This window comes from Mauremys mutica, chromosome 22, assembly GCF_020497125.1.
Source record: "Mauremys mutica isolate MM-2020 ecotype Southern chromosome 22, ASM2049712v1, whole genome shotgun sequence".
NCBI classification, from domain to species: Eukaryota; Metazoa; Chordata; order Testudines; family Geoemydidae; genus Mauremys; species Mauremys mutica.
This window is the reverse complement of record NC_059093.1, coordinates 10,292,186-10,308,528: the sequence shown is the minus strand read 5'-3', so window position 1 is coordinate 10,308,528 and position 16,343 is coordinate 10,292,186. Positions and strand designations below refer to the sequence as shown.

Below are 16,343 nucleotides of genomic sequence, written 5' to 3'. Positions count from 1 at the left end.
AGCTTTGGAGCAGGATTGAGTTTACTGCCAACCCCTCCCCCCTTTGTTCAGTGCAGACATTCCAAGCAGAAATGGAATTAAATATATTAGATCTCCATATTCATATCTATTTGAAATGTTTTAGTAGTGAAGGGTTACAATTCTTACAGATTTAGACACTAAAGTATCTGAAATGGCACCAGTCACCTTTTAAATAAATCCAAAGTTATGAAAATAATTCCCATTCCCTGATTTTCCTTGACCATTTCCTTCCATGAAGGTTTCAATAGTTAGCTGAACACCACATATTTGAGGATGTAAAAAAAAAAAAAACTTGGAGAGAGTGACCTCAGGATCCCTAGGGGGAAAACACAGTTCACCCTCTTTCTCCAGACATTGTTACAGAATCCAGGCTAACAGATATGTGGATAATAGCATTGGCGGTAGAAATCTGGTAGATGAGACTCTTTGAGCTGATTTGGGGATACTAATGGTGGTAGGGGCAGAATTCTTCTGTGGTTGAAGTTCAGTGAAGTCAAAGAAGTTAAAATGGGAGTGAATATGGCCTATTTCGCTTTGCTCTATGTCTTTCCGAAATCTAGTGATGTCTGAGAGTAGGATCACCAAGGGACTTAGGCGTTGCAACGCTGAGCATCCTGGCGTCTAACTTTTAGGTGCCTAGAAAACACTGGAATAGCAATGAGGTACACAAAACCAAGTTAGGTGCCTAGGCTTCCTGTAGAATACATGGGGAGAGATAGGCACCTAAGAACATGATCCACAAAAGTCAGCATGCTAGATAGCTCACTGCCTAAAACTAGCCAAGGGGAGATGCTGAAGAGAGGAGTATGTGCTAAGCCCCCACCCTGCTCTTAGACACAGGCACCTAGGTGGGGGCCATAGGGTGGTGATTATCTCAGTTTAGTGATCCACCACTGGAAACCTGTTGCCTGGAATCAGGTGACTTAGGCATCCAAGATGCTTTGAGGGAATGAATTAGGCATCTGCCTCACTCCACGCAAAACACTTGGAAGAAGAGGAGGTAGTGCTCGCCTTATCACTGTTAGCTCAGCAGTTGGAGCACTCATGTGGGATCAATTGCCCCTCTCTGCCAAAGGGGGAAAAAGGATTTAAACAAGATTCTCCCATATCTCAGGAGTGTTCATTAACTGCTGAGCTGTGGGATATTCTGCTGGGGAGATTCCTCAGTCACTCCAGGTGAAACCATTGCACTCTCAATAAATACTGGAAGAGGTGATTGGAGCAGGGGCCTGGACCCAGGGTCTCTCACCTTACTAGTGGGTCCCTAACAGCTAGGACTACATCATCATTCTCTCTCTCAGCCAATGATTATTTAAGTATTTATCCACAGTGGAACAGTCATTAGGACCAAGAGAAGAAGTGACACAGTCCACTGAGCGTTAATATTAACTCCACTCCTCATGGGAAAGTAGGCCAGGGATATCACTATTTTAATATACAAAATAGGCTTATTAGAATTTGATTTTTTCGTAATTGCAACAGATGCCAATTTTTTATTTTTATTGATTTAAAATTTTCACTTGCTGGAAATTTAATGACAGACACCTCATGCCTGCATTCAGACTGCAGGGTGACTCCTGCTTCCCAGTTGAGGTAGGGACAGATGCTCTCCATCAACTGTGGAGTAACTAGTCAAGCAGCCAACCCATTCAGAGTCTTTGGAATAATTTCAGCTGCTGGCTGGTTTCTTTGGCAGAAAGACCTCTCATATCTATTGGTATGCAGGTACACTTGTACCTTGGGCAGTTCCTATTGATCACGCTATGCTTTCCCCCTGAGGTAGCAGATACATAGTTAAGGGCATTTAATGCTAGTGTTTGTGGGAAGATGTATGTTTTAGTTTTGTTTTTGACCTGAGTTCTGATGCGAGTGGATGGTTAAGGAAGAGGATTAAGAGCGCATCATCAACACTAAGGAAAGGGCTGTAGTCAGTTGCCTAGGATCTCACCTGGATCAGAATCAGCATTTACATACATGTTCAGTAGCATTTACCACTTAACCCACAGAAAAGGCCATTGTGAAGTTGTATTCCACCCCCACCCCTTGTCCATCTCCCCTTAATTATCAGAGATAGCCAAACAGCTTAAGAATGGAAAACAGCATTTATTGAGAGTAATCAGTTGATCAATTCAGGCAGCAACACACATTACCATTCCTACCAATACCCACACAAATATCATTCACTATTATTGTACTCCAGTTGAGTGAGGACAATTGTTGCATTTGTACAATTTTAAGAAGTTACAGAACTTTCCTGCATGTAGTTTGGTTTGTCAGATGAGGCTGGTTACTCAATAAAGTGAAGGAAATAAAATTGCAGGTTAAGCCAGTGATGTGAAGGGCTTAATGGTCAGTGAGTTGTGTAGAAAAGTAATCAATAGCATTAAAATAGTTCCCAGCAAGACTAAAAACCCCTAGAAAGATGTTATAAATGTAGATATTGTTTTACATTGTAGATACATTTGCAGCAATTTCAGATGCAGAAGGATGCACATTCAGCCAAGCCCATAGTTAACAGTGTAGAATTGTAGAAGGCATTCCCCCAACTCAGCAGATATGCTCTCTGCATTACATCCCTACTTCATGGAACAGCCATATGAGCACAAATGCAATGGAAGATCAGGAATCTGGTCAACTGAGCAATATGCTTCTTTTTAAGTGGCAAAGCCCAGTCTGTCCATTTCACTCTGGCTCTGCTATATTTGCATTAGAGCCACTTACTGGACCATCAAACAAAGTGAGTCCCTCTGCTGGACCTGCATCCTCCACAGCCAAAGGAGGAGAGTCAGCCATGTCCCTTGACGGAGATGCTACTTCACAATTGATAGGTCTGGAGTCTAAAACTTGGGCCATTTTACCTTGAGTTGCAGGGGCTGCAGGAGTCTCAGCCTACCCTGGTCTTCTGCTCTCAGCTGCTTCATGCACTGGGGCTTCTAGAGGTGGGGAATTTTCATTGCCAGGCTGTGGAGCTTCAGAGGCCTCACTACTGGTGGCGGCAGGAGCCAGCATGAGCTCCTCTTGTTGTTCAGGAGCCAGTTGTTCCATTAGCTGCTGCGACTCTGGCTTTGCTACTACAGTAGCCTCCCTTTCAGCTGGCTGAGCATCCTCAGGAATTGCCAAGTCTTGCTCTCCTGCCTCATTGCCACCTAGGGCACTAGGGGGCTGGGAATCTGGGTGACTCTGCTGAGTCTGCTTTGCCTTCAATTCTGGGGTCTCTGCAACACAAAAGGTTTCTGTCTCCTGTGCAGCCCGTAAAGTAGGCTGGGTCTCTTCACTAGGGAGAGTCACAGCCTCCATTGTATCCTCTTGGAAGGCTCTGGGTACTGCAGAGATGACACCAGTGTCTTGGACAGTCAGCTGATGCAATGTGCACTCTGCAATAGCCTGCGGGGTCTCTTGCAGGGTCCATACAGCAGGTGGAGCCTCAGATTCCTGGGAAGCAGCATGGGCCTCAAGAGATAACTGCAGAGATGGTTGAGCTTCCATCTCGTCTGTAGCCCATGCTGTGGGCTGGGTCTTGATCTCATGTTCAATATGTGTAAAATGCTGCATCTTAGTTTCCTGCACAGTCTGCAAAACAGAGTCAGCCTCCCCCATCTCTTCCATGTCATGTGCAACAGCAGGGCACTCACCGGTTCTTTGGGTGGTGGCTTCTTGCAGCCTATGACACAGAGCAGTGACTTTTCTACCCTGATGCTGCATCTTCGTCTCTTGGTCAATTGCTGCTGCATCAGACTTTGCCACAGTTTCTCTAGTATTCTCTGCTGGGATCTCTGTAATGGGCTGGGCCACCCCTGTGCCTCGTGTGACCAGTACAGTCATCTGGGCCTCAGACTCTTGACAGATCTTCAGAGCAGGCTCAGCTTGAGCAGAGGAGCACTGAGTCTCTTGCACAGTCTGTGTAGGAAGATAGGCATCAGCCTCCTCTGTGGTCTGTGTAGTAAATTGATTGAGCAAAAGCCTGATGTCTGTCATTCCAGTGTGATGGGCTGCAATTCCTTGTACCATCTGCAGAGCAGGCTGGGTTTCAGGAATATGTTGTGCGGCACCTTGAGTGGCAGGTGCAGTCAACTGTCCCTCAGTCTCTGCTGCAGGCTGGGCTTCAATTTTGCTTTGTGCAGCCTGTATCTCTCCTACAATCTGAGTAATCATCTCTTGTACAGTCTCAAAAGCAGGCTCAGCCTCCTCAGTCACTTCTGCAGCAGGTAGGGGATCAGCAATCTCTTGTGTGGCCTTAGTGCGGGCAGCACAATCTCCATCATGTGGAATACCTATAAAAGGCTGGGCCTCAGTCTCCTGATAAGCCTGGAGAGCAGGAAGAGCCCCAACCACACTGGTAGCCACTGCAGCAGGTCGGGCCTCTTGGTTCTGTTCAATCATCGGAGTCTCAGCCTCTTGCACATGCTGCGGAGCAGGTTTGGTTTCAGCGTGGCCCTCTAGAATCTCTTGCATTGTCTGCACAGTAGTAGGCTGAGCTTTACACATCTCTTGTGTGACCTGTGCCTCAGGCCGAGTCTCATATGCAGGATGGGAAGTGTCTTCTGTGCACTCTCCTACAGATTGGGCTTCTTGTTCGTGCATCGTTTGGGCCTCGGGCTCTTTGGCCCATGTTATCTGGGAACTAGACTTGGCCTCGGTCTCCTGTGGCATCTTAGCATCAGGATGGGTGTCGCCCATGTCTTGCAGTGCCTGTGTGGCTTGTCTCGTCATCTGGCCCTCAGTCTCTTGCACACTCCACAGAGAAGGCTGGGCTCCTAAGTTCTCTTCGGTTGTCTGTGCAGCAGATTCTCTGTCCAGCATCACCTGTGGAAGAGGATCGCCCTCACCAGTGTCTTGCCCTGTCTCTGCAGCAGGCCGGGCCTCCCTAGTGTTGTGTAGAGTCTCTTGGGTGTTCTCTATGGGAGAATGGCTCTCACCAGTCCAAGTTGAAGCATCGCAAAAGGCCCTTGCAATAGGATGTGGCTGCGTAGTTGCAGCAGCTCCCTCCTTAGCCTTCTGGTCCATCACTTTCCCACAAGTCACACAGAACCTCTTCTTCTTGCTCAGTTTGTTCCCCATGCTGAGAGTCGATAGCAGCAGCTGGGGCAGAACCACTCTTAAGTAGCTTCAGTCTTTGGCACTGAGGGATAGTACATCCAAGGTCTTGGTTTAGTGGCAGATGGGTAGGGAACTGAATTTCTGCTTTGTGTCAGGAGTTTCCTAGTAATCAGCAATAAGCATCTCACCTGCAAGATAGCATGAGATTCATTAGAACACCCACACCTCAGCCCTGGTATGTGGGCCAAAGCCCATCAGACACTAGGGTCCTATTTACCTTTTGTAAGTCTTACTATGAGATTTGGACACTGCTACTACATCCAAATTGACAATATTTGAAAGATTACATGTGCAGAGCTGGTTGCAATTTTGTGATTGATTTTTTTTCCTGCTGAAAAGTTGTTTCTCACAAATTCTTTAAAGTTTCAAACCAAACATTTTAGTTTGAATTTTTGTTAGATGTTTGGGAAACTGAAGTTGTGTAGTTTTGTTTGTGAGTGTGTTTGCATCTTTTTCATTTTTACTTACTCTTTTGTAATGGGAAAAAAGGCAGGTGAGGAGGAATCCCTAAACATTAGTTCCCCCACCCCCGAAACATAGAAAAAATGAAATTTAAAGTCAAACATTCTTGTTTGAAAATAAAAATATATATTTTTTGTAGCAAATATTGATTTGATCAGTGTTAAACATGACCCATACATCTTATTTAGTCATCTCTAAGTAACTATGTGAATTAGCAACACTTGGTCTTCAATGATTCATAGTTATGGTAATTTACCTGATTAGTTAGTCAAACGGTTTATTTAAAGCTATAAAACTGAACACAAAGCTACATTTTTAATATTTTCTCTAATCGGAGCTTTCCTTTAAAAAAAAAAAAAGTACACAGGTGTAAAACACAAACACCCAACCCACCAAGAGGCAAAATAGGATTTAACTCACTCTTGAATGGTTGCATTGGCTCTGCGGCAACAATGAAGAGAGTCTGGTGTTTATGAAGCAATTTGGAAATTGATATTGATTCCACAATGTAAACACACTAAGACATAACATTAATCTGCCATTATGGAATGGTCTTTTCCTGTTTGAGGCTGGCTAATATTTTAAGAGCATTTAAGTTAAGTGACTTCATAGCTTAAATCCTATTGATTTTATGTGATACTTAGGCACTTCTGAAAATTTACCTTGAACCTTTGTTATTCAGAGAAGTTTGTATTCAGATAGGGTACTTTCCATAGGCCCATTAATGTTTAAAAATAATGAAATAAAGAAAGAAGATAGACCCCCTTTAATTTGAGACCAGTAACGGCTGCATCCAAGGTCTCACCTAATTGCTTTACAGGACTAAGAAGTGAAAAGCAGTAACCTTGTGATTATAGTCTATAAACTGCAAGAAGTAAAGAAAGTTTCTTCTGATATATACTGTTATTGCTATTAAGTTGCAATTAAGTTACACTTGCTCCCATTAAATCACAACAATAGGCTTACTACTGCCTGAGGATGAAGTTTGGCTCTGCAATACCTTGAGGAGAAAATAAAAGACACATTATAATAAATGATCAAGGAAAGTATAAGAACTTAAATGGAAAGATAATACGGATAAACAAGTATCTCCTTACCAACTCAATATGAAATTTCTTCCAAACAATTTTAATAGCTCTAAAACTACAGCCTATGCCAGTCCACAACACCTGTCTTGAAAATGTCAGACTGGTCTTAAACAGGGTTGGGTAGTCACACAGAACCCCTTCCCCCAGCTCCATGAACATTAGTTCCACTGAATTACTATTCCTTTGCAGCATGTTTCCTGTCTAAATGGTGAAGGAGCAGAATTCTATGGCTTTTGGAACATCCTGTGGCTCATCCCCTTAAATTCAGATTGTAGATTTTTGTGTATGTGACCACCGTGTATTTAAATATTACAAAAAAAGTAAAACTGAAATGCAACATGGTGCCACATTTGTCCATGCAAATCAATGACTTAACAATGCATAAAGTAAATTAACAGATTAGCGGCTGTACAACAGTTGATATGTAAGTGGGTTTATAATTAAGGGATGATGTTTGTGAAACTATAGCCTGTGGTTTTATTCTACCCCAAGGAGTAAGGATTGAAAATTAATCCCTGTCACCTGTTTTCTTCCATCTGAAAGTGTCAGAGTCATGTAATTATACATTTTACTGTGGTTGTACAATAGATTGACATCCCCAGCCTCAGATGATGGCCTACTATTGGATATGGCAGGATTGCAGATATCGCACAAAATTTAGGGCCTGTCTAGAGTTGATCCTGATTAACTCCATGTGTGAACACTCTTATTCTGGAATGAGAGTGATTTATTAGTGCTTTTATACCTTAATTCACTCTGAAAATGGGTTCAGCAGAAAAGAAACAAGGCATTGTTGTTCCAGAGTATGTCTCTCCACCCAGGAAGTTGCTCAGGAACAGCTATTGCTCTTTAAACATGTATCCTACCTTAATGTCATTTGCTATCAAGTGTAGACAAGCCTTTACTCTGTTCACTGGTAGAAAATGAGATGTAAGCATTAAGCACATCATATGTGAAAAATGCAAAGACAAATCTTAATTAAAAAAACAAATGAACCACAAATGGAAAAATGGAAGACAAGTCTTCCTTCCCCTCCACACTAAAACCAAGATGGATTTAGGAATGGGCTCCCAAAATGTGTGGTGCCAAAACTGATCTTAGGATCCTGCACAATCATTCCCTTTCATGACCCTTTGCTATGGAAATGTAGAAACAGGTTTCAAGCTATTTTTAGCCTTTATTCATCCCTACCCACTTCCTGCTTTCTGGTGTGGTTTAGAACCTATCTTGCTTAAAACCAAATGGGCCACCTGGCTCTAATCTGTGACTACAGTTGTTTTCTAGATTATTTTTGACACTTACTCAAATGCTTTTGTATATTTGCAATTGGGTTTCAATGTAATTGAAGGACAGAGTGAGCAGATGAATATGGAAAATATCTGGCAATTAACAATTGAAGTTACTTCATAGTTTGCTAAGTCTAAGGTACTGGTGGAGAATTCACAGAAACTGGAATAAATCAGCAGTTTGCAAAGTGTGGTATCCAGAGTACTGCAGGCCCAAGCAGCACTTAGTGGTGCTCTGCACAGAGCTGTTTGATTGCAAGGTTCTGGCATTTCCTCCTTCTTTCTAGCTGCTACTGCAGAAGTGCATGCTCTTCACAGAAGGGGGGAGAGAAAGTCTACAGACCTGTAAAACAAAAGTTGCAAAAATCTCAGGTTTCACAGCCTCTAGTACTAGCCACAGCTAAATTATAACAAAAGTGGAAACAGGAGATGCTCTTCAGGACTAAAGAAGCCAATGGATCAGTTAGAAATCATTAGAGCCCAGATCCAAAGACATTTAGGATCCTAACTTCTACTGAAATCAGTAGGAGTTAGGAGCCTAAATACCTTTGGGAACCCAGGCCAAAATACTTTCCCAAGAGCATGAACATGAGAGGAACACTGTCCATGAGAGCTTGTTTTTATGAGACACACTCTGTATTAAGATTTGGTCCTCACTGGGAAAATGTTTGAGAACTGCTAGATTAAATTAATTGGTTGACTATATATAGTTAGAATACATTGGTATGGTTTAGTAAAAAAAAAAGTTATTTATGAAAACAGTTCCTATAATAGCTGCTTTTTTTTTTTAAGAAGATCTCACAGTACATTATAAATAAGAACATAAGAATGGCCATATTGGGTCAGACTGTGCTGCTGGTGGGCCATCAGTCAGCAGCCGCCACTCTCCGGCTGCTCCGCTCTGAAGGCAGCAGTGCAGAAGGAAGGGTGGCAGGGTATTGCCACCCTTCCTTCTGCACTGCTGTTCGTGGGCTGCTGCCTTCAGAGCTGGGTGCCTGGCCAACAGATGCCACTCTCTAGCCACGCAGCTCTGATGGCAGCCCAAAAGTAAGGGTGGCATTATTATGATGACCCCCCCCCACACACACACAAATAACCTTGTGACCCCTTGCAACTCCCTTTTGAGTCACAACCCCCAATTTGAGGAACACTGGTATCCCCTGTGAAGACTGTAGTACAAGCTAAAAGCACACAGAAGACTAGATTTCACGGTCCCTGAGGTGTTTTTAATGGCTGTGAATTTGGTAGGGCCTTAGAAATACAACAAGGTGACCGGGTCACAAGTAGGGCTGCTCAAAAAATTGCAAATGATTTATTTCCTGGCAAAGTGAGAGACCACTCTCTCTGGGCAAGGTAGTCTGACTCAGAAGCCATGTCTAACAGAGGAAGCGTGTGGGACCTAGAAATACAACTGCCACATGGCACTATGACAGCTTCAGCCATAGACTAAGGCTACATATATACACACTGTGCCACACAGGTTTGTGAATTACAGAGTACATTTAAATGGTGCATTCTAACTAACCCCTATGGGCACTGCTGGCACAAACTCAAAGGTACCCACTTTGCATTAATTTAGTGCTCTTTTTTAAAAGGATGCATTAATGTGAACTAGGTACTTTTTAGTTTGCACCAGCAACATCCGCATGGGATACTTAAGAGTACAACATTTTGGTGCACTCTGTAATGTACACATACATACTCTGCAATGCAGGGCAGAGGAATTTTGAGATTAACGTTAATCTGTCCCAAACCATTCTGCTTTAGGAAAGCAGACATTTTGTTTAGGGAGTAAGTGTGTGGGGTGGTGGGTTGGAGTATTTTGAAATTTCTCCAATCAAGGTTTCCTGAACATTTTGTTCCTGGAAGAGCAATTGACTTTTCATCCCCTTTAGGAAGAAAAGGAATGTCCAAATTTCACACAGGAGGGAAACTTTTTCCCCCAGCCCCAATCATTACTAGTTAGACTGATGATGGAACAGTCATTGCTTTTAAAAACAATAAAGAATTCTAGCACTGAAATTTGCAGCAGTGAGCCATAAGAGATGCTTTTTGTTGCCATCAGAATTCAGTAACAGTAAGTACATGAAGTGTTCAGGTGTGATGCCAGCCCCATTCCTGATAGAAGCCTAAGGCAGAGTGGGATCACTTGGTTTGTAGTTTCATACATCTTAGGAACCAGCTACATTGTGTTTGCATGCACACTGCTCAGTGTGGAGGACACCTATGCCTTGTAGAGGCAGAGTTGAATGTTGTCACCTGCAGAGAGATAAGTGCTAAAGCAAACCTTCTCCCCCATTCTTCCCTTTCTGCCCAAGAAACCAGCTAGTGGCTGAAACTAATCCAGAAAGAAAGGAGTTTTTTTTTTTTAAAGCCCTTCTATTGGTAAGAGAGCACATGTTTGTATTTGTTAATTCTGTATATCCAGCTATCACATTAGAAAGGTCACAGCAATATACATGTTCAAGTACAAGAGACAAGAGACAAATTAAACATGCGATACTGAGAAGCAGGCACAAGCATTAATGATCAGTAAAGACATTTATTGAGAGTCAAACATTAAAATGTTACTTGAGATTGCTAAAGGATTTCTCCATTCACTAATACTGTATAGCAGCTGTGCAGACACCCCCCCCATTTGTACCACCTAAAATAAGTTAAATGGTTTTAATGCATCCAACAGTGGTAGTTTATTCTTTCCATATAATATATCTAACTATAAAGACAAAAGCAGACTCTCCTACAAGTAATGGGTTAAAACACAGAGTTATACCCCAAAAAACTTTGTTAGCAGCATTCAGATTAATTTAGATATTAAACAGTGAATGGGATAGGGGGAACAACATAAGGGACAAAAAAGCATTCCCTGACTACACTAAAGTGTGGATCTATAAAAAAAAACCCCACACAAACACAACACACCATTGTGTATGTGGATCTGATTGGCTTGGCCCAAATGGAAAACCAGGCTCCCAAATCCACATTAGAAGAGTGGAAAATGCAGGAAGATGCACTGCAAATTTGGACAGTCATAATAATTTACAAGACATTAAGAAACTATGGGCATTTCCCCTGTGGCATGCTTGATATCTGCCTCCCAGCCTTACTGTGTGGGACAATGGTTTTGAGCAATTATGGTTGAAGAGCAGGAATTTAATGGAGAGAAGTGGCATTAAATATCAGTGTTCAGTTTGTCCATTTTACTCTGACTCTAATTGTGATTCAGCTGAATCACAATTAGTTACTGGAACTTCAGGTGCAACAGGTCCTTCTGCATAGGCTATAGGGCTCAGACATGGAGTCAGTTACTTCTGTTCCCTGGGGCTCCTCTGAAGCAAGTGCAGTGTCACTGCTAGCTGTGGAGTCTGATGCTAGGGCCATTTCACCCTCAGATCCTTGGGTTTCTGAGGGTATGGGAGTCTCAGCATTTTCAGCCTCCTCTTCCCATTTGCTCTTGCATGCTTTGGGCACAGAGCTGTCCAAAAGCTGGTACTTTTCTACATGATTTTCAGGGACATGAGAAAATGGCAGTTCTTCTTGAGGAGGTGCCAGTTGCTCCACGTTCAGCTGCTGCTGCTCTGGTTTTGGTACCTCAGTGACCTCTAGTTCAGGTGCCTGATCTTCCTCCTCTTGAATTGCAGAATTCCCCTGTCTCTCCTTGTATCCTGTAAGATCACTAGGGGACTGGGAATCCACATCATTCTGCTGACCCTGGTTCTCCTTCAATTCTTTGGTCTGTGCAGGATGTAGAGTCTCCATCTCTTGTGTGACCTGCGCAGTAGGCTGGGTCTTTTCTATTGTTAGTTTAATAGGAACGGTCACAGGTTCCAGTGGACTCTCTTGAGAAGCCTTGGGTTCTGCAGGGCCCACACTAATGTCTTCCATAATCTGCATGTTTTTAGTAGTACCTTGTGGAGCCTCTATGGTCTGTATAGTTGGCTGGGTCTCAAGTGGACCTTCTGCTACAAGCTGGGCTCCAGTTTGCTCTTTGGTTTGTGCAGCAGGGTAGGCCTCAGCTGCATCCTGTACAGTCCAACTTTCGCTTGTACTGCATGCAGTGGTTTGGATCTGCTCCTCTTGTGCAGTCTGCAAAGCAGGTTCAGCCTGCTTAGTCACATCTGTGGTGCATGCAACCGACAGACACTGGGCAGCAGGCTCTCTGTCCTGTGTAACAGAATGGGCCCTAGACTCTTGTACTCTGTCTGCATCAGGCCAAGCCTCAGTTTCTTCTGTTCTCTTTCCAGCAGACTGAGTCTCACCAGCCTCTTGTTCAGACTCTACAGCAAGTAATACCTCAGTCTCTGAAGCAGGTTGGGTCTCCCCAGTGCCTTCCGTGGCCTGTGCAGAAGTCTGGATTTTTGCTCCTTGCAGTCTTTTTCTAGCAGACCGTGCTTCAAGAGGGTGATGTGGGATCTCTTGCATGCTCTGTGTAGTAGGTTTAGCCTCACCAGTGTTTAGTGCATCCCATGCAGCAGCCTGTGCCCCCTCAGTGATCTGTACAGCAGGCTGGTTCTCAGCAGTCTCTTGCTCAGTCTCAGATACGGGCTGGACCTCTCTTTCTTGAGCTGTCTGTAGAGTAGGCTGGGTTTCACCAGTGTATTGGGGAGTCTCTTGTATGTTCTCTGCAGTAGGTTGGACCTCAACAATCTCCGCTGTTGTCTGTACAGTAGTGTCCATCTTACCAGCTTCTTGCATTGCCTCAAGTGCAGGCCGATCTTCTATGTAGTCTTCTGTAATGCATGAAGCCAGCTGCCAGTCCTGTTTAACAGGTTGCCTGTTCTGTGTTACTTTTGTATTAGGCTCAGCTTCTCCCATCTCTTGCTCCATCTCTGCAGCAGGCTGGGCATCAGTGTCCTGGGAGGCCTTTCCTGTGCTCTGTGCAGTAGTCTGGGCTTCATAGCCTTGTACAGTCTGCAGAACAGACAGGATTTCTTCAGTGTCTTCTGGTGTCTCCTGTGAGCTGGGTGCAGCAGGCACCCCATCACACCTCATAGGCTGTGCTTCAACAGTGGCTTGCTCAGTGTCTTTCCTAGTCCCTGTGAAAGGCTGGCTCTCGGTGCATTCAGAAGCCTCCTGTGAGGTATGTGCAACAGCATGTGTCTCATTAATCTCAGCAGCTCCTTCAGCCTTCTGGTCCTTACATTTCTTACAAATCCTGCAGAACCCTTTCTTCTTACTGAGTTGGCACCCCATGCTGAACGCCTACAACAGCAGCACAGCTAGAAATATTCAGAAGTGGCTTCACTCTTGTTGATGCCCTCAGTACAGTGCTTTTCCTGGAATAAAGGAGGGTGTGAAAGGCTCTTGCTTTCCGTTCCAGAAGTATCCTAGTAGCCAGTCAACATCCCACCTGCAAGATATTAACAAATTCATTAACACCCATGGAGTTTGGCTACTTAGGCTTGCAAAATAAGATTAAAGTTTAGGCAAGGGTGAAATAGTCATTTAGTTCTTTTGTTTTATCCTTTTGCACCCCATGCTAAGTATCTTTGGGTGAATCAATTAATTGACCCAAACAACTTCAAAATAAAGCATTAATCATCTCCTGTCATGGGATCTTGGGGCAAAAGGGCTTACAGCTGTCAATTACTGGTGGGTTAATATGTTTAGTAGGTAAGAGGGCTGTAGCACAGAGATCCAATCTAAAGGGGTAGGATCACAGTTTCACCCAGCCAAAGGTGTCATTAGCAAAATCTGTCCCCAAAGGGATATACCTGAGAGGACCTAAGAGGGATTTCAAGCACAGTGTGGCCTGCAATTATGACCATTACATAGAATAGGAATGTGTTCACTGCCTGCCTCTCATCTCTTTAGCCCTCCCCCCCCCAAAAAAATTTAATCTGCATAACCCCTCTATATTAGAGATGCACTGTATCTAGTTATAGTCTCATGGATTTACATGTTAAGAGGTTAAAGCTTTAAACTAGCAACTCTTCCTGAAGAGTTTTAAACCAATCTCGGGTTGTCTCATAGCAAGATGAGCAATAAAGCCTGTGTAATTAGCTCTTATGATGCACTGAGGCTACTCTCCCACAGCTGAATTGTCTCTGCAGAGCCAACCCAATAGCAGTTTTGCGTTAAGCAAGCTGGGGTACTGTTTCACATGACCACTTCCCAAATGGCAGACAGACTGAGATACAGAGTTATTCTGTCATTGCACAGGATAGGGTACTTAACCTCAAACAGGAGCAAGCCTACATCATTAACATTAGGCAAAACATTTTCAGGCACAAGACATCAGTAAGGGCAGTTATAGTTAGCAAAGCAAGCTTAAGGAAGGCAACTCTTTATTTAAATATAGCTTTGTACATTTTTTCAGAATCTTATCTGCCTACTTTAGTGACAAGGAAGTTATTGCTTTTCACATTTCATCTCTGCAAAGTCAGTCCAGCTGAGAGGCAGAGGAATTGTCTGCTGGTTCAGGCAAAGAGGAACTTTTTAGTAACTTACACTTGCAGGAGTAAATTGTGACTCAGACAACCCCTGTACAAATCAATTTGCCATTTGGCAAGACAATAGGGCACCATGAATATAACTAAGCAGGAATTAGCTTTACAACCCTTCCCATTACAGAAAATGCATATGCCTCCCAATATTATATTTACAGAATCATTTTTCAGATAACCAGCCACACAACCAAGATCCTTTCTCACAGTGTCTAAAATACCACATATATCCACACATATTATTATTAGAACATTAGGCTTCAGACCCAATCAAGAGAACCACATCCAAAAATATATGCCTTGCCCCTTTTTAAATCTGTAATGAAAGATCTAAAGAAGTGCTTGATTAATCACATAAATATCCACTTACCAAAAGTTTCACCCTGTAAAATAATGATAGGCTTTAACTCTACAGTTTCAGTTAATCCCTCAACATCTCTCTGTCCCTCAAGCTGGATTTAAATAGGGCTGTGTAGCACCAAAATCACTTTCCCCCGAGTCCCTGAACATTAGTTCCTCTGAATGACTGTTCCCACACACCATGTTCCTTATTTGTGTATAGTCTGAAAATGGAGATGAATGTCCCATATTATAACCTTGTGTGGCTGCTTCTCTATGTTTAGGCTACAAAGATGGATCACTTGATGATTACTTGTTCTATTCATTCTCTTTGAAGCACCTGGCATTGGCAACTGTAGGAAGACAGGATACTGGGCTAGATGGACCGTTTGACCCATTATGGCCGTTCTTATGATCTTAAATATTTTTGGTCACTCTGTATTTAGCTTTAAAAGTTAAAAATGAAGGAAGAACAATATGTAACATGTACTGACATTCATACAGACTGAATGATGTTTGAAAACTATGCAAGGACACTGGCATGTAATATTGTCCTATGCAGGAAAAGCCAGTGACAATATCCTGCACCAAGCAGTTAGGTTTTCTGATCTCTACAATTGTCCTGTCTTGCAGAGTTAGGCCCTGATCCTGCAAAGCTTTAAGCACGTAGCTGAAGTTGCGTAACTTAAATTGATTTCCCTCCCGTACTGTAGACCATGCCTTAGTAACTCCTGTACTCCAGCTAAGGCTGTACACTATTTCTGAAAGCAGGTGAGTCAAAACATGTGGCCAAGTAGTCAAATCCATTTTTAAACTGCTCTTGGGTATCATTTCAGCTGCTAGGTGGTTTCTTTGGCAAGACAAGAGTTTCTTACCAGTGTTGTATTATTACCAGTGTATGCTCTATATCTGAAATTTTATATGCCCTCTTATGTGATGTTTCTAAGCTCTCTTTCATGGTACTACTTCTGATTTTGTGAATGTAGCTTAACAGACTGTTTTAAGGGATATTTTGTAATTTTAGACTTCAGTTTGGCTATATGCAGAGCCAGGGGCGGCTCTAAGAATTCGGCCGCCGCAAGCAGTCATGCCTGCGGGAGGTCGAATGGAGCCGTGGGTCCCGTGGCTCCAGTGGACCTCCCGCAGGCATGACTGCGGAAGGTCCGCCGGAGCCAGCTGCCGCCCTGCCGGCATTTTGCCGCCCCAAGCGCGCTTGGCGCGCTGGGGTCTGGAGCCGGCCCTGTGCAGAGCAAATGCTTATCTACAGGTTAGAATTACTATTTTGGTAGCATTATTAGAGCTCAGGAAAATGCTGCCCTCTGAGATGAGACAGGTTTCTTGATGTAGAATGACACCCCAGCAGCCCATAGGAATAGTTCTGCCACAGCAAGGTGGTGTAAGTAGGAGACTTCAGAGAGCAAATGCTGTAGGGAGCCATTTGTCATGACGCTACTGAGTGGAGTATTGGAGATGTGTCCCCTCCCCTCTTTTTAAGATCTGATTGTGCACTATAGACTCTCTCATATTTATCATTTGGACACACTTTTTTTCTTGGAAATGTAAACATGCTTAGCAGTGAGACAGGGGCTTTTAAGAGTTTCCTA

General features: G+C 43.4%; 2 protein-coding genes across 3 annotated transcripts; both read right to left on the bottom strand.

Annotated features, from left to right (window-relative positions):
* Window positions 1-2,127: 2,127 nt before the first annotated feature.
* On the bottom strand, window positions 2,128-6,810 carry LOC123354584. 2 transcript variants are annotated; one of them, XM_044996704.1, is made up of 2 exons: window positions 6,678-6,810; window positions 2,128-5,246 (listed from the first exon to the last, which is right to left on the bottom strand). In XM_044996704.1, exon 2 carries the CDS (start codon window positions 5,077-5,079, stop codon window positions 2,911-2,913), a length of 2,169 nt encoding a protein of 722 aa, XP_044852639.1. In that variant the 5' UTR covers window positions 5,080-5,246; window positions 6,678-6,810; the 3' UTR covers window positions 2,128-2,910. The 2 variants fall into 2 exon arrangements, with proteins under 2 accessions (XP_044852639.1, XP_044852640.1); XM_044996705.1 differs by lacking the exon at window positions 6,678-6,810 and adding an exon at window positions 6,001-6,086.
* A 3,666-nt stretch (window positions 6,811-10,476) lies between these two features.
* LOC123354586 (fibrous sheath CABYR-binding protein-like) lies at window positions 10,477-14,894 on the bottom strand. Its single transcript, XM_044996706.1, has 2 exons — window positions 14,771-14,894; window positions 10,477-13,304 (listed from the first exon to the last, which is right to left on the bottom strand). The coding sequence occupies exon 2, from the start codon at window positions 13,145-13,147 to the stop codon at window positions 11,207-11,209; it is 1,941 nt and encodes a 646-aa protein (XP_044852641.1). The 5' UTR covers window positions 13,148-13,304; window positions 14,771-14,894; the 3' UTR covers window positions 10,477-11,206.
* Window positions 14,895-16,343: the final 1,449 nt, after the last annotated feature.

Coding starts and splice junctions, on each gene's coding strand:
- LOC123354584 (XM_044996704.1), bottom strand. CDS start 5,079: ATGGGGAACAAACTGAGCAAGAAGAAGAGGTTCTGTGTGACTTGTGGG.
- LOC123354586 (XM_044996706.1), bottom strand. CDS start 13,147: ATGGGGTGCCAACTCAGTAAGAAGAAAGGGTTCTGCAGGATTTGTAAG.